This window comes from Prionailurus viverrinus, unplaced genomic scaffold (genome assembly GCF_022837055.1).
Source record: "Prionailurus viverrinus isolate Anna unplaced genomic scaffold, UM_Priviv_1.0 scaffold_60, whole genome shotgun sequence".
NCBI lineage: Eukaryota > Metazoa > Chordata > Mammalia > Carnivora > Felidae > Prionailurus > Prionailurus viverrinus.
The window spans coordinates 551820-568540 of record NW_025927622.1 but is presented as its reverse complement, the minus strand read 5'-3'; the positions used below and the strand labels follow the sequence as shown (position 1 = coordinate 568540).

Below are 16721 nucleotides of genomic sequence, written 5' to 3'. Positions count from 1 at the left end.
GTATTGCTGTGTGACCCCTCCTGGGCCTCAGCTCCCCTGACATCAACGGGCAGCGTTCCCAGGCTGGGGCATGAGCGATTCTGGGGTGGAACGGGGATGAGTGTGGGGACAGATTTGGACACAAACGCCCTTCCTGGTGCTAAGCCTCGGTTTCCTCGTCTGTAGAATGGAGAAATAACTCACCTGGCACGGAGCTGGGAAGAGCAGTGGTTGGGGACCACACCCCACCCCCACCCCCACCCCCGCGCGGCGTGGCCATCTGAGCCTCAGTTTCCCGCCCTGGGTAGTGGCTCCCACTCCTCCCTAGAGGCTTGCTGACCCTGGGGAACCGGACGGAGCGAGGGCGGGCGCAGGTCGGCCGGCGGCGTGGGGGGCGGGGGCGCGCGGGGGAGGGATGCGCCTGCCCCGCGGGGGGCGGGGCAGCGAGCGGCGGGGGCCGGGCCCCAGACCCCGCCTCCTGCGCGGTGGCCCCGGCGGCTCCGCCCCGCGGCGCGGCCGGCAACTTTGGGATGGAGTTTGTGCGGACGCTGTGGCTCGGCCTGGCGCTGGCGCTGGGGCCGGGGCCGGGGCCCGCGGGGGGCCACCCGCAGCCGTGCGGCGTCCTGGAGCGCCTGGGGGGCTCGGTGCGCCTGGGCGCCCTCCTGCCCCGCGCGCCCGCCGCCCGCGCCCGCGTCCGCGCCGCCCTGGCCCGGGCCGCCCTGGCGCCGCGGCTGCCGCACAACCTGAGCCTGGAGCTGGTGGCCGCCGCGCCCCCTGCCCGCGACCCCGCCTCACTGGCCCGCGGCCTGTGCCAGGCGCTGGCGGCGCCGGGCGTGCGGGCCGTGCTCGCATTCCCGGGGGCGCGGCCCGAGCTGCGGCAGCTGCACTTCCTGGCGGCCGCCGCCGAGACCCCCGTGCTCAGCGTGCTGCGGCGGGAGGCGCGCGCGCCCCTCGGAGACCCGGTACGCGGGGACGCCCGGGGGCCGGACGAGGGAGGCCCCGGGACGCCCTGGGGGGCGGGGGCCGGGGGTCCGACGCCAGAGGCGCCGGGGGGCGCTGGCACAGGAGCCCCCAGGGCTCGCGGGACGTGGACTCCTGACCCCGGATGCCTCCCAGGGCGCGGGGACCCAGAAACGGCGGCCGACCCGGTGCGATGCTTCTGGACCCAGGATGGCCAAACCCACACGAGGCCCCCCTCGAGGGGGGCGGTGGGGGGCGGTGGGGGGCGGCGGGGCCGCAACTCCTGCGCAGACCCGCTTCCTGGGCTTTGGTGATGGGGTCTCCCCACCGTGGCTGCTGCCCTTGTGGGCCCCAGAAGCCCTCCCCGGTCGGAGGGCGCCCCCCAGCCCCACCGAGCTGGGCCCCGGGCTGGGAGGGGAAGCAGGTCTCTCTGCCCGTTTCTGGGGTGCAGTTCCGGGGTCTGCTGGTCTCCCCAGTCTCCTCCCCGCGACGGGCCACCCTCCCTGTCAGTCAGACCCCTCCCTCCGCATCTCTGGAGTTTATTCCCTCCTTGATTCCGCCTCTGGGCCTGGATCTGGGCCTGAAGAAGCAGAAAGCGGGATACGGATGAGGGGTGACTGAGAGGGCTCTGGGGACCCCTGTGGTGCCTCTGGGAAAGGCCCCCTTACAAGGACAGCAGGGAGGGGCCCAACCTAGAGATATGGGGACTGGTAGGGGCCTCCCGCCTTCCGAACGCAGCTTGAAGCCCCTCCAGGCCGTCCTTCTCCTCAGGGAGGGGAGACCTCGACTGTAGAGGAAGCCTGGGGTCTCCTTAACCCCGCTGTCCCTGCCTCGAGGCGGGCCCCCTGCGCCGACCTTGTGGGAAAGATACAGAACTCAAAGCCAGGCCTGTGGCGCCCTCTGCTGCCGCCTCCAGGCCCGGAGCCCCTGCTATTTACGTCGGTCTTTTGGGAGGACTCGCTTGGACCCCCAGGGACTGAACAGCAGCCTCAGCCCTGGGCATCCTGTCCTCACCGGGGCAACACCCTGCTCGCCTTAGGCGTCTGGCATTGCCCTCTCTCTCATCCTTCACAGGCTAAGAGCAAGTCCCGGAGAACTTTCTGGGTGCCACAGGGCATAGAGGAGTCCCTCAGCCCCTGGCTCGCCAGGGAAGTCTGAATAGGGGATGCGTGATGGACCTGGGTTTTGAAGGATGTGTAGGAGTTGGGTGCCGGGGGGGGGGAGGAGAGAGAGAGAGAGAGGAGAGGTGTTCCAGCTGGGAACTGTGAAAAGCCCCAAAGTGGGGTGCGACCAGGGTGGCCAGAACCCAGCGAGTAGGCCCTGAGTGTCAGGCCAAGGAGGCTGGGCTTTGTGCTGATGGTGGTGGGGAGACAGAGAGGGTTTAGAGCAGGGGCGGGCTGGCGGAGGCAGGCATGCCGCCCGGTCTTAAAGAGGACGTCTGTTTATCGAGCACCTACTCGTGGGGGTGGGGAGGGTGCGGTGGGTCACAGGTCGCCAACCCTAACTGTGCCCACCCCCTCTCCAGAATCCGTTCCACCTGCAGCTGGACTGGGCCAGCCCCCTGGAGACGCTGCTCGACGTGCTGGTGTCTGTGCTGCAGGCCCATGCCTGGGAGGACGTCGGCCTGGTGCTCTGCCGCGTGCGGGACCCTGCTGGGCTGGTGGCCCTCTGGACCGCCCGGACCGGCGGGGCCCCAAAGCTCGTGCTGGACCTGGGTCGGCCGGAGCCGGGTGCCGCGGGGCTGCAGGCACGCCTGGCCCCCCTGGGGGCCCCGACGGGGGGCTCGGCCCCAGTGCCCGTGGCTGCACTCCTTGGCTGTGACGTGGCCCGCGCCCTCCGGGTGCTGCGGGCCGCGCCCCCGGGGCCCCGCTGGCTGCTGGGCACACCACTGTCCCCTGAGGTACTGCCCACGGACGGCCTGCCCCTCGGGCTGCTGGCGCTGGGTGAGGTGGCTCGGCCCCCGCTGGAGGCCGCCATTCATGACGCCGTGGAGCTGGTGGCTCGCGCCCTGGGAAGCGCGGCCCGTGCGGAACCGGAGCGCGCCCTCCCCCCCGCCACGGTCAACTGCCACGACCCACGCCCGGCCGGGTCCCTGTCCTCGGGCCGCTTGCTGGCACGGTGAGTGAGGGGTGTGCGGGTCCCGTCTGTGAGTCGGGAAAGGCACCATTGTTGGCTCCGTGCTGTATACCGGGCATCGTATCCTCCCGGGAAAGCGGGTTTTGACCCTAAGGTGGAAGCAGGGCAGGGGAAGGGGCAGGCGGGGGCTTAGGGCGCTCTGGGGGCAGCGTGCAGGGCAGGGGAAGTGAACCAGCCAGGCGGCCCCGTCGGGCATGGGAACCGGGAAGTCGTCGCTTTCGGGCCGGGGGCACCGTCACCGCCCCCGTGGCGCGGGTGCCACGCTGGCAAGGGGTCCGGCCCCCGCTGCCTGACGGTGCCCCCTCCCTCCTCCGCCCCTCCCCCCCCGCCAGGTTCCTGGCCAACACGTCCTTCCAGGGCCGCACGGGGCCAGTGTGGGTGACCGGCTCCTCCCAGGTGCACGTGTCGCGGCACTTCCGAGTGTGGAGCCTGCGCCAGGACCCGCGGGGCGCCCCGGCCTGGGCCACGGTGGGCAGCTGGCGGGCCGGGCGGCTGGAGTCGGAGCCGGGCGGCGCGGCCGCGCGGCCCCCGCCGGCGCCGGGAGCCGGAGGCCGGCCCAAGCTGCGCGTGGTGACGCTGGTGGAGCACCCGTTCGTGTTCGCCCGCGAGCCGGACGAGGACGGCCAGTGCCCCGCGGGGCGGCTGTGCCTGGCCCCCGGCACCAACGACTCGGCCGCGCTGGATGCGCTGTTCGCCGCCCTGGCCAACGGCTCGGCGCCGCGGGCGCTGCGCAAGTGTTGCTACGGCTACTGCATCGACCTGCTGGAGCGCCTGGCGGAGGACGCGCCCTTCGACTTCGAGCTGTACATCGTGGGCGACGGCAAGTACGGCGCCCTGCGGGACGGCCGCTGGACCGGCCTGGTGGGCGACCTGCTGGCCGGCAGGGCCCACATGGCCGTCACCAGCTTCAGCATCAACTCGGCGCGCTCCCAGGTGCTGGACTTCAGCAGCCCCTTCTTCTCCACCAGCCTGGGCATCATGGTGCGCGCCCGGGACACGGCCTCGCCCATCGGCGCCTTCACGTGGCCGCTGCACTGGTCCATGTGGCTGGGCGTCTTCGCGGCCCTGCACCTCACCGCGCTCTTCCTCACGCTGTACGAGTGGCGCAGCCCCTACGGCCTCACGCCCCGCGGCCGCAACCGGGCCACCGTGTTCTCCTACTCCTCGGCGCTCAACCTCTGCTACGCCATCCTGTTCGGACGCACGGTCTCCAGCAAGACGCCCAAGTGCCCCACGGGCCGCTTCCTCATGAACCTGTGGGCCATCTTCTGCCTGCTCGTGCTGTCCAGCTACACGGCCAACCTGGCCGCCGTCATGGTCGGGGACAAGACTTTCGAGGAGCTGTCGGGGATCCATGACCCCAAGGTGGGCAGCCGTGGGGCCGGGAGGTCTCCCACTCCCCCGGTTCCCGCCCCAAGACCCAGCCGCCGGCAGCCACCTGCTCCTGAAAACATTTATCGAGCGCTCGGTGTGTGCGCCGGGCGTAGGGGACCCGGCCGGGACCCAACAGGCGAAGGTCTCCGTGCCCCAGGGAGAGGTGTCGCGGTCAAGAGAAGCACGCCAGATTGGTGTGTGAGATGGCTGTAAAGTGTCAGGAAGGAAAATGAGGCAGAGTGGGAACACAGGGAGTCCCGGGAGGGGCGTTTTCTGAAACGAGGGTGAGGAAATAACTCTGGGAGGGGGTGACATTCGAGAGACTTTTATGTAGAGATCAGGGAGGAATGATGGGAGAGAAGGCAGAGCAGGTGCAAAGGCCCCGGGGCAGGTCCTGCAGGGTGTCTAAAGCGGTTCTTTCTGAGACAGAACTTTCTGTCGGAGCCCTGGCGGCTTGCGGGCAGAGCAGAGGTGTGCCCCAGTCTACATATTTCTCTTTTTTTTAATGAAAGAGTTTATTCCTGAACAGGGAGCAGTGAGCACCATGGATGAACCCATGGTCCAGCTCCTAAGTCAACTCCCCGCCACCCAGGCCAGTCCCAGCCACTGGACTGTCATTTCACCAGTTGTCATTTCTGGAAACTGTCACACACCTCAGGGTCCCCTTTTCCCAGTTGTCTTTTCTCCCCCCATGGCTTGTTTGAATCTGGTCCTAAACACACAGGCACTGTGGGTGCATTTCCTCTCCACTTATTTCTTGCCCAAAAATGTGTTTGCTGGAGAAATTGTTTTTGTCCCGTAGCAGCTCCCACTGTTCGGATCCGGCTGCCTGTGTCCCGAGGGGTGCTACACCCTAAGCCCCGTATCTTTGTAAATTAGTACAACAGCCCCGGGCCCAGTGCTGTGTGATGTGCTAGCCACTCACATGCGGCCACTTTCAACATTTAATTAATTAACTGTAAGTGCCCAACAGCCACTGAGAACAGCACAGGTACCGGGTCTCCTCGTCGGAAGGTTCCAGACAGGACTGCTCTAGACGCTCCACAGGACAAGGGTCCGGCTTTTCCCGAGGGCTGTGGCCACATCAGGACGCGTGGGTCAGTGTAACCACTCACTCATCCCTTAGGAGTTTGCAGACTGTGGGCGGTGCTGGGGAGCCAGGACAGGGAGGAGCGGCCAGCAGGGCTGCGGGGTTCCGGGTGGTTCTGAAAGTGGAGCCACAGGATTTGCAGACCCACGTGGCGTGGAGACCAGAGACACAGGGTGAGAAGAGGCAGTACAGGGCCGACTGGGGCAGGAAGGGCCGGGAGGACAGGTGTGGGGGGCCTGATCCCAAGGGATTCCCGCGGGCCCCCAGGGCGGCCACGGAGGAGGTGGTGAGAAGAGGAAGAGGAGGAGGAGGTCTGGGGTTCGAGCTCGGGCTCGGGGCCAGGTCTGCGTGGAGATGGACAGTGGGCACTGAGGAGAGCGGCCCTCACCCTGGCGACCCTGCCCCCCAGGGACAGAGAGAGGGCCATGTCGCGGAACATCACGACTGGGGAGCTCCTGGCACCGAGTGGGTGGGGCAGGGGTGCTGCTGACCCCCTCTCGGCGCCCAGAGGGGCCCCAGTCGGGCCGGCGGCGGCGGCGGGGGCGGCGGCGGGAGGAGCTGGGCGAGAGCCCTGGGGACGCGGGGCAGCCGGAGGCCAGGGCGACAGCGGCCCGGGCTGACGAGCTGCCCCCGCAGCTGCACCACCCGTCCCAGGGCTTCCGCGTGGGCACCGTGTGGGAGAGCAGCGCCGAGGCCTACATCAAAAAGAGCTTCCCCGACATGTACGCGCACATGCGGCGCCACAGCGCGCCCACCACGCCCCACGGCGTCTCCATGCTCACGTGAGGCCGCGGGGGGGCGGGCCCGACGCTGCAGGGGCGGGGCATGCAGGGGTTGGGTCGAGCCGAGGGGGCGGGACCTGACGGGGCGAGGCGGAGCACCGGGCACCGTGAGGGGGGCGGGCGCGAGGCGGGGGCGACGGGGCAGGACGGTGGTGGGGGGGTGGGGGCCGGAGCGGGACTCCGGGGTGGGCGGGGCCCGAGGGGCGAGGCGGAGCACCGGGGGCGGGGCCGGCGACTACGGGGACGAACCATCGGGGGGGGTGGGGCGGGCGCGAGCCGTGACCCCGGGGTGGGCGGGGCCTACGGGGCGGAGCCTGCGAGGCGGGGGCGACGGAGCAGGACCTGGGAGGGCGGGACCCCGGGGTGGGCGGAGCCCGCGGGGGCGGGGCCTCTCACCCCACTGCCCCCACCCCGCAGGAGCGACCCCCCCAAGCTCAACGCCTTCATCATGGACAAGTCGCTCCTGGACTACGAGGTCTCCATCGACGCCGACTGCAAACTACTGACCGTGGGCAAGCCTTTCGCCATGGAGGGTGAGGGGCCGCGGGGAGCGGTGGCCCCCGGGAGCAGTGGCCCCAGGGATGGCTCCTCTGGGGCTGCGTCCAGCCTGGCCCCCAACCACCCCCCCTGGCCTCCCCCAGGCTACGGCATCGGACTCCCTCAGAACTCGCCGCTCACTTCCAACCTGTCCGAGTTCATCAGCCGCTACAAGTCCTCCGGCTTCATCGACTTGCTGCACGACAAGTGGTACAAGATGGTGCCTTGTGGGAAGCGCGTCTTCGCCGTTACCGAGGTGCGGCAGGGCCAGGGGACACGGGGCGGGGGCAGGCGGGGGCGCACCCTGAGCCTGCACGGCCCCCCGCTCCGGTGGTTGCCAAGATGTGTGCGCTCCTACGCATCCTACCAAAGCCCAGCTCCGGTGTCCTCCCCACGAACGTGGAAGCCTCGGCCAGGGCTCCCCTTCCGGCCTCGCCCGCGGAGGGTTTGTGCCTGTGTCGTTCCCCCCCCCCCCCCCCCCCCCGCAGACGCTGCAGGTGGGCATCTACCACTTCTCGGGACTCTTCGTGCTGTTCTGCCTGGGCCTCGGCAGCGCCCTGCTCAGCTCTCTGGGGGAGCACGTCTTCTACCACCTGGTGCTCCCGCGCATGCGAAGAGGCAACAGGCTGCAGTACTGGCTGCACACCAGCCAGGTGAGGGGCGAGTTGCGCCGACGGGCGGGCTGCGCGGGCGGGCGACGGCGGCCTCCCGTGACCCCGACAAAGCGCCTGTCCGGACTTGTAGAGAATCCACCGCGCGCTCAACACAGAGCCTCCGGAAGGTCACGAGGAGCCAGAGCCAAGGTAAGGGGCCCCGAAGGCCACCCCCCGGCCCCCTGCCAGCTCTGACCCCCACCCTCAAGCTGACCGCTTCTCGCCTCGGCCCTCCCCGGAAGGACAAGGAAGCCCCACACCGACGGGGAGGGACCCCGACCCCAGGGGCAGAGCGCCAGGACACTGGCGCAGCCCCATCCACACCCCATGTCCCCAGGGCTCCGGAGCAGCAGCAGGACACGCCCACGGCCTCTGCAGGTAAGGGGGGCTGGGCACACGTGCGCCGGGCCGCGGCGAGGGAGCGTCGTGTGCGCTTCCTACTGGAGCCCAGTGTGGCCGCCGCAGCGCCGGACTCGGAGGCCGGGCCCCCGGAAGGCCCTGTGTGGCCCTGCTCCAACGGCCGCCTGTCCTCGGGCGCCCCAGGCCCCGGTGAGCTGGAGCAGCTGGAGCAGCGCATCAGGAGCGCGCAGAAGCGGCTCCACCAGGCCCTGGTGCGGCGCCGAGAGCTCCTGGCCCAGCTCGGGGATGGCCCCGGCGAGCAGCTTCTGCACCTGCCCGAGGCCTGCTCCGAAGCAGCTGAAGCACCTGAAGTCACGGGTGGCTCACCCCGGGGAACGCCCCCCCCACCCCTGCCGGCCTGCACGGGGCGGCCCCCACTCGGGAGCCTGCACACAAGCCGTCCTAGCGCGAAGGGAGGAAGCTCGGAGGCCCCTCCCTGACCGCACACACAGACACCCCGGGCCGCCGTCAACAGTTTACACACAGACACCGCCGGGCCGCCGTCAACAGTTTATTCTATACACAAACACGATTTTGCAATTAAATAGGATGGAATGAGCGCCTTTGTGCATTCCTCACCGAGGGGCCCGGTTTGGCCACCAGCCCTGTCCCACTCCCACCCAAGCAGGGCTGGACGCCTGTGCCCGGCCGCTGCCTTCCAGGTGGGCGCCCGTGTCCGCGTCCCCGACCCCGAGGTGCCAACTCTGCCCTCCTGGGACCCCAGCCCTGGTACGCACCCCCGGGGTCGGGTGCCGTGGAGAAGGCACTGAGCATGATGCAGCACCAGCCAAGCGGGCCGGGACAGCGAGGGTGGCCCCCGCCGGCATTCACCTGATCAGAGACTTGCCCAGCTCTGCTACTGAGGGACAGCTCACTCCACACGTTTCACCAGCCCCTTCCAGAACCTTCCATGGAGCCCCCACCCCACTCTCATCCGCCTGCCTCCACCTGCCGGCTGAGGGGGCCCACCACTAACATAGCAGGGACAGGCCTCCGGCAGGCCCCACCCTGGGGAAGAGACGGCCACCTCTGGGCGAACCCAACGGACCCTGACACCACCCCGAGGCAGGCTGGGCAGTCCCAAGAACCACCGGGACATCCTCCCCGACACCCGAGGGCTCCGGCCAGGTCATGCCCAGTGGGCCTGCATGGCCAGGGACGGGGTGGGGGCGGTCAGCTGCCCAAGGCTCAGGAGCCGACCTCCGGGGGCGGGTCCACTGGGGCTGTGGGTGCAGGGCTGGGCCCACTCACCCCGACGGCTGGGGGCGCCGCGTCACGCGCCAGGGAGTGGCTGGAGGGGGCACTGTCCTGGGGGACTCGGGGGGGCCCCCCACCAGGGCTCAGTGGGCCAGCGGGCCGTCGCTCCAGGAGGGAGGCACTCAAGCCAGACAAGAAGGAGGCGTCTGTGATCATGGCGGCCGTCTCTGCCATCCAGCCCAGGTCACCGCTGGCCGCCGCCGCCACCGAGGCCGCCGCGGCCACCAGGGAGCTGGGCGCCTCAGCCACGGGCCCGGGACCCCCACTGGCACCCGGCGAGCCGGGGCCCAGGGCAGGGGCCTGGCCAGCAGGGTCTGGCGCGGCGGCCGGGGCGCCTCCGTTGTTGTTGAGGTCGTCTGGAAGGGCCGCGGGGGCACCGGGGCCCAGGGGCGGGCTCTGCAGCAGCATTTCCTGGATGCGAATCTGCTGCAGGATGGCGGGCAGCTCGTAGTGGTGGAAGAAGTAGATCATGGAATGCTGGAGGGCGGAGGGCGGAGGGCGGGCTCGGAGTCAGGCGGGCCCCCCCCCCCGCGGGAACCCGGGCCCCGCGGCGGGCGGGCGGCCGGCGCCTGGGACGCGAGTCCTCACCTGGATGAAGAGCCAGGACGTGACCAGGGCCAGGCTGCTGTACTGGCCGTTGAAGCGGTAGTGGTAGGCATAGAAGGCGAAGTGGTACAGGTAGAAGAACCTGGAGGAAGGAGAGTGAGGCGCCGCCCGCCGAGCCCACCCCGGACCCCCACGGACCCTCCGTGCTCACCGCAGCCAGTGTCTCTTGCTGGTGTTGGTGTGGCAGCAGATGGCGTCGTACTGGTCGGCCAGCCAGACGATGAGGATGATGTAGAAGGCTGTGGTGGTGTCGTTGAAGAACTCGGACATGATGGCTTCCATCCCTGCGGGAAGGCCCGGTGGCTGGGCTGGGGGGCGGGGCGCCCCGGGAGCGGGGGGCGGGGCGGGGGCGGGGCCGGGGGGGGCGGGGCCGGGGGGCGGGGTCCTCACCTACGAGGGCCAGGATGACGGTCAGCAAGGGCGCGGCGGGGAAGGCGATGGCCATATTCATCTCCAACATCTGCAGCAGGTCCACTGCGGGCAGAGAGCGGCGGGCGGGCAGACCGGGTGAGGTGCCCGGGGGCGGGGGGCGGGGGGGAGGTGGGCAGGGGGGCCGCGGGGGCGCCTGGGGCTGAGCCCACCCCTCCCGCCCGGCTGGCCCAGCAGGGAGACTCACCAATGAAGACAAAAATCTGGTGGTGGGAGTATCGGAGCAGCATGGAGACGCTGAGGGTCTGCGGGCGAGGGCCGCGAGATGCCTCAGGGGGGGGCGGGGCGGCCGCACGCCCACCCCGCCCCCACCCCGCCCGCCGCCCCCGAGGCACTCACGAAGATGACCATGATGACGAAGGCGGCCAGGTAGGACGTGCGAGCCATCCACATGCTCACGAAACGGTAGTGCTCCCCGGACACCACGTTCCGCAGGAAGCCTGCGTGGGGGGGGGGGGGGGGCGGAGCCGTGAGCGCCCTCCCGGCCACCGCCCCGCACCCAGCCCCCACCTGCTGCCGCCCGCCGCACCCTTGTTCTCCTCGTTCTCGGCCAGGCCTTTGACGCTGGACATGAGGATGTCGTCGTAGCCCAGGAACTCGGCCAACAGCAGGCGGCTGAAGCGGTCCCCGAAGCACTGGTCTCGCGAGGGGTCTGCGGGGCGGGCACAGGACAGGGCGCGCGTCTGGCCAGGGCCCCGCCCCAGGCAGCACCGTGACCCTCCCGCCCCAGGATGCCTTGGAGGAAGGAGACTTCTTGTAGCCAGAGGGTGGAGACAGCCCCCCAACCCGGGTCCCAAGGGCTTCGGGCTGCCCCCAAATCCCCTCTGCCTCACCCTGGGGGACACTCACCCAGAGTGACCACCATGACAGGGATGCTGAGTCGCTGTCGTGTGGCCTGGGACAGCCGGAGGAAGCCGTACTCCAGCGAGTACTCCACCACATATTCATCCTGTGGCCATGCTGCCGGGGCAAGCTCAGTGAGTCCCGGGGCCGCCCCTGGAGGGCTGGGGGGGGGGGGGGGGGGGGGGGGAGGGGCAGGCCAGGCTCGAGGAAGGGGGTCGCTGGGTAGAGCTGCTTTGCACCACACCCCCCACGGGGCCTTCGGGGCCCCCAGAGAAGGAGTCCCACACGCTGCCGACAGATGGAGAAACTGAGGCACAGAGTGGCCATTCTCCAGTACCGATCTGGCTGCTCAGACCCCCAGCCCCTCTGAGCAGGGGTGCAGCCCTAGACGGTGACCCGCTGTCATGAGGCGCCAAGCACACCTTGGCAGCCCACGCGGGGTGTACTTTTTTGTACTTTTTTTAAGGTTTTATTTCTTAAGTCATCTCTATACCCAACGTGGGGCCGGAACTCACAACCCTGAGATCGAGAGTGATGCGCTCTCCGGACTGAGCCGGCCGGGCGCCCCGGGCATGTACCTTTAGAGGGCGTCTCTGGGAAGGGGGACTCCTGGCTGTCATTCAGGGCCTCGGCACCACCCGGTGGCTTCAACACTTTGGGCTCAATGTCCAACTCGAACTGTGGAGCGCCAAGACAGCGGTCAGCGGCCCGGCCCAGAGGCCCCTTTCCCCTGCTGACTGAAAGACGCAGACTCCACCCCGGCTGCCGTGACCGCCAGCCTCTGCCCTGTAACCCACCAAAGACCCCCAACACCGAGCTCCCCCCGAGCGGCCACCTCCGGGTGAGGGTCTGCACTCTGAAGCCGGGGACAGGGGCAGGATCGGCGGGATGGGGCCGCCTGGCAAGGTAGGCACCCACGCCCCACGGGCGCCAGCCCCTCAACTGTGGGACCCTGGCCTCGAACTTGCTTGAGCGCGTCCTTCCTTCCAGGCTGTGGGCCCCACACATCCACCCGACCCCCGCGGGTGCCGGGGGCCCCTGCACGTCTCCAGTGACGGCGCTCACCACCCCACAGACGGCCACTCCACCTGGGACAGCCGGGACCGGCTTTGAGCACTGGGCCCAGCGTTTCCAGGGGGCTCCTTGTCAGCTGTGTCTGCCCTCGGTGCCCCCAGAATCAGACCAATCCTTTCCAAGTAAGGGCTGGGAAATGGCCCAGGGCCCTGAACCTCCCAGCACAGTCCCTGCCCCGAAGGCCGCACCTGCAGGAGTGCGCCAGGTCAAGCGCTGGGCCTGCCACCAGACGAATCACTGGTTCGCCGTGCGCTCACCAGGCGCCTCCCGTGCAGGGCCCTCCCGGCCAGCTCACCTTGACGGAGGTGTTCCCAAACATCTCCACGGCCAGCTCCTCCTCCTCCTCCTCCTCCAGCTCCAAGCTGCCCGGCTCCACGGCCAGGCCAGGGAAGCTGCCGCGGCGGCCACCATCACAAAACTGCAGGAAGACGGGTGCGCGGCTCGAGTTGTGCTGGACCTCCACGCGCAAGATGCCCTCCCGAGGCCACTTGTCCCGCACGTGCTCCAGGCAGTTGATGGGCGAGCGGGAGAACACGATGTGGATGTAGGCCAGGACAAAGAGCACGAACAGGGCCTGTGGGAGGGAGGGCGGTCAGTGCGGGAGCCCCCGGCGCTCGGGGGACCCTCCCGGGCAGGGGCTATGCTGAGCTGGCTCCGGGGGAGGAAGAAGTCCCAGGGACGTGGGCAAGTCCCGTGACGGCCCAGGGAAGCAGGGATGCCCTCTCAGACACTGCAGGACCCTCACCGGGGGACAGGGCACACTGGGCCTGGGCCCACCTGACAGAGGACCCCGCAGAGCACATGGTGACACCGGTGACCGCCCTCGCCTGGAGGCCCGCAGGGCAGCCCCGCGCTCCACCTTGTCCTCAGGGCACCCCTGACCTCACCGGCCGCGCCCTCTGCACCACTCCTGGGCTGGCAGGGCCAGCTTGTGGGGACGGTGCAGCCTCTCCCAGGGCGGTCTTGCCCACGGAGAACACTGGGCAGCGTCTGGGACTGGCTAAGGGGGGGCACTCCTGGCATGGCCGGGTGGGGGAAGGGGGCTGCTCTACCCCCACAGCACCCAGAATGGCCCCCACCACAGAAAACGGCCTGCCCCTTGTCGCGAGGGTGAGAGGGGACTCTGCCCCACGGCACCTCACCAGCAGCACCTTTTACCCAGCTGGGAGGAGCGTCGAGAGGGCCGCCCCCCTCCCTGAGAGCCCATCTCACTGTCTGACGGCCAAGTTTCTCAGGGGCCTTTGGCCACGGGTCACCCCCAGACTGGGCACTGCGTCTGGGGCTTCACTCCCGTGTATCACCCACTGCCCCCGCCCCCAGGGAAAGGGTCCAGCTGGCCCGATGGGACGCCCAGTGCTGTTCTGGAAAAAGAGGCCGTCCAGGAGCCGGCGAGCCCAGGGGCTGCTCGGCCAAAGACAAGGTGTTTCCTCGGAGGAGCCGGTGCACACTTTACACGCCCGCTACCCGTGGCTACAGGGCCACCGGCAGGGCCACCAGGACCTTGTCCCTCCCACGCTCTCCACGAGCCCTGCACATGCTGCCAGTGCCAGCCACGGACCGCCTGACCTCCCCGCCGGAGCCAGCCCTGCGGACGGGCAGAGGGGCACACACTCCCATCCCCGCCGGGCCACGGGGGCCGTGACCTGAGGGGGCGCAGGGCCAGGGGATGGGAGGAGCCCAGCGTCCGAGCGTGCTGCTGCGACCCCGGGCCCAGGTACGCGTGAAGCCGGGAGCCCGCCCAGACTCCTCAGACGTGTTATCTGCGCCACCCCTGTTGGGTCAACGTGGACCGTGCCTCCTTGGCCTGCAGTGCCCCTGGGAGACGGTGACGCGGGCGGTGTTGACACGGACGCAGAGCCCCCGTGTCCAGGTCACCGCAGACAGACGTGGAAGCTATGAGCGGAGCCGGGGCCTCTGCCGGGGGCAGCAGGCCTGAGTCTGCCTAACGTCACACAGACCCTGCTGGGCCAGCGCTGCACCCCATGCCCTGGTCTCCCCCTCCCTCCTGCTCCGCCCTCTTCGTTGCTGGGTCCCCGAACCAGGCAGGAGGCGGCACAGAGGTGTGCTCAGGGACTCCCATTCACAGCAAGGACCCTGGCGGCACTCCACACTATCGCACGTCACAACGACCCTGGAGGTCACCTCCGTTTTTCCGAGGGAAAGACCGGCAGAAACACCAAATGCCAGAGCCCTGCTAGCCCTGCTTACCCTGCCAGCATCGCTCAGTGGCTGCACGGTCAGGCTGCCCCAGGTTCAGAGACAGGCTGGGGCACCAAGTGCCGACCGCTCCAGGACTCGGAGGTCCCAGTCTGGCCTCGATGCCAGGGAAACCAGCAGAGGTGGAAGCCAAGACTGCCGGAACGCGGGCCCGGCCACTGCCTCTCATCCCCCAAAGGCTGGCCCGGTGGGGAATCAGGTGGTCCGGGCTGGCTCCTGGCTGTGAGCCACAGAAAGACGCAGCTCTGAGGAAGTCACCAAGGGACCTCCGTATCTGCAGCCAGAGTGCCGGAAGCTGGGCAGGCAGGAAGTAAAGGCACGGAGCTTTCTGGAACTTGCAGCAGCCGCACAAACCAGCCAGCCCCAGCCCTCACCGAGCAGATGAGGGAAACAAAAGGAACCAGGGGTCGGGCAGATTCGAGAGGTCCGTGGGGCCTCCAGGCTTTGGCCCAGAGATCGCTCGGCCCAGCAGCACGACCCAGAGAGGAGAACTCAGGAGTCAGAACCCCCCGGGACACCTGACCACCTACTCCAGGGACACCTGGTATGCCGGGCTGTCCTGCTCCCATGTCAGGAAGTGGCGGGACAGAACTGACGCGACCAGGACCTGCTCCGGGAAGGCTGAGGTCCGACTGACCACTTGGGGCAAGCAGCACTTCCTCCCCGCAGGGAAATCACACCCACACACACTCAGGAGCCCAATAAAGGAACCCCGATTCAGGAATCCTCCACAGGGACCCGTGATGTTCTGGGGGGGCTCTGGGGAGAGAGGAGGAGGAAGACCGCCTCCTCGTGCCATCAGGCACTCCCAAAGACAAGGGACAGGGGGACTCTGGTGGGGGGGGGGGGGATTCCCCGGAGACACTGGCAGGCCAGAACCAGCACCCGGGTCTGTTGGGCAGCTATGACTGCACTCCTCCCACCAAACCCCAAAGTGCTGTCAGCTCCTGACCCACCTGGTCTGGTCTGCACCCCAAGAGCCTCGAATGCTAGCACCAGCCCCCTCTCTGCAGACAAGGAGCCCAGAGCTCACTTGGGGATGAGCTACACACCCCGCCCCAGTGGGCAGCATGCTGTGGGGAAACGAAATGGCCATCTGCCCAACCGGGACCACCACGCCGCGCAGGAACCCGGAACCTTCTCTGAAGGGCTGCCAGCTGTCATCGGAGATCCTGTCGTAGAAGGACCTAGGCCAGTGCCAGTCCCCACTGAGCTGTGCCCATGGCTGAAACCTCTGTGCCACCCGAGGGAGGATGGCAAGGGGGTTTGCGCATGGCCCCTTGCTAAGTCGTAACTTTGCCACTAACCCCGGCGACATGTCCTGGGCTATGTCCTGGGCTAGGTCACATTCCCCGGAGAGGCTCAGAGGGAGATGGAAATGGGGTGTGGCTTCCAGTGCAGGAAGATGGGCATGGGCTGTGTCCTGTCCTGGGAGAGGGAGGCCTGGAACCTCCCGATTTGGGGAAGCCCAAGACTGGGGGTTTGGTCAGGGCCAGGACAGGTCTGGAAGCCTCCTCCAGAGCGGAGGAGGCCAGGCAGCACGGTCAGGGTCACACGACTGGGCTCCCGGGCTCCTGCCTCCCGAGGTGAGGGTCCTGGGAAAGGGAAGGGCCAGGGGTGGGGGGCAGTCTGGACAGAGCTGGCAGTGAGTTTCCGGGGTCGGGATCAGGGGCCGCTAACGGGGCGAGTGAGACTCGGGCCTCCCGGGGAGAAGTCGCACGGGCACGGGGGCTGGGATCGCAAGATTAAGAGGCCCGGAGGAAGGGGGTTCGCCTCCCCGCTGGGGTCGCGGTCAGAGGTCGCAGACCTGGGTGGAGGGTCCGGCCGCTAGGGTCAAGGGTCAGGGGTCGGGACCTCGGTCACCTTGAGCAGCACGAAGAACTCGAAGAGTCGTCGGAAGGCGGGCGGGAAGAGCCGCGAGTAGGTGACAGCCATCTTGAAGAAGAGCGCGTGGAAGAGCCGGTCGCGCACGTTGATGAGAGGGTTGGGGTTGAGGTTGGGGGTGCGAGGCCCGCGCGCGGGGACCGGGCCGCCGCCGCCGTTGGGCCCGGGCCCCGGGGCCCCGGGCGCCGCGTGCTCCGACATGCCGCCCAGCGTCGCGCCCTAACGGCCCGCGGGTCCCCGAGGGCGTCTCCCGGCCGCCATCGGCCGTCCACACCGCGGCCGCGCTGCTCACCGACGCCCGGCCGCTGCCGCCGCCGCCATCTTCCGCCTCCGCGGCCTGCTGACGCCAGCGAGTCGCCGCGCCGGCAAGAGCGGCTTCCCTGCGCTCGCGGAGAACGCTGGGATGGCGGCGGCCCGCCCACTGCAGCCCCGCCCTCCCTCCTGGTCGCCGGGCCCGGAGCGCCAGGGCGGGGTGGTGTCTGGCCCAGGTGTTTTGCATAT

General features: G+C 69.2%; 2 protein-coding genes across 4 annotated transcripts; one reads left to right on the top strand and one right to left on the bottom strand.

The window, feature by feature from the left end:
- Positions 1-504: 504 nt before the first annotated feature.
- On the top strand, positions 505-8469 carry GRIN3B (glutamate ionotropic receptor NMDA type subunit 3B). Of its 2 annotated transcripts, XM_047848233.1 has the most exons (10): positions 505-941; positions 2465-3057; positions 3408-4440; positions 6176-6321; positions 6739-6854; positions 6963-7114; positions 7347-7511; positions 7603-7661; positions 7849-7889; positions 8055-8469. In XM_047848233.1, exons 1-10 carry the CDS (start codon positions 510-512, stop codon positions 8348-8350), a joined length of 3033 nt encoding a protein of 1010 aa, XP_047704189.1. In that variant the 5' UTR covers positions 505-509; the 3' UTR covers positions 8351-8469. The 2 variants fall into 2 exon arrangements, with proteins under 2 accessions (XP_047704189.1, XP_047704188.1); XM_047848232.1 differs by having other exon boundaries at positions 7849-8469.
- On the bottom strand, positions 8407-16591 carry TMEM259 (transmembrane protein 259). 2 transcript variants are annotated; one of them, XM_047848235.1, is made up of 11 exons: positions 16200-16591; positions 12415-12693; positions 11624-11723; positions 11052-11162; positions 10732-10854; positions 10542-10642; positions 10390-10405; positions 10164-10247; positions 9925-10057; positions 9756-9855; positions 8407-9644 (listed from the first exon to the last, which is right to left on the bottom strand). In XM_047848235.1, exons 1-11 carry the CDS (start codon positions 16419-16421, stop codon positions 9099-9101), a joined length of 1815 nt encoding a protein of 604 aa, XP_047704191.1. In that variant the 5' UTR covers positions 16422-16591; the 3' UTR covers positions 8407-9098. The 2 variants fall into 2 exon arrangements, with proteins under 2 accessions (XP_047704191.1, XP_047704190.1); XM_047848234.1 differs by having other exon boundaries at positions 10390-10447; positions 16200-16589.
- Positions 16592-16721: the final 130 nt, after the last annotated feature.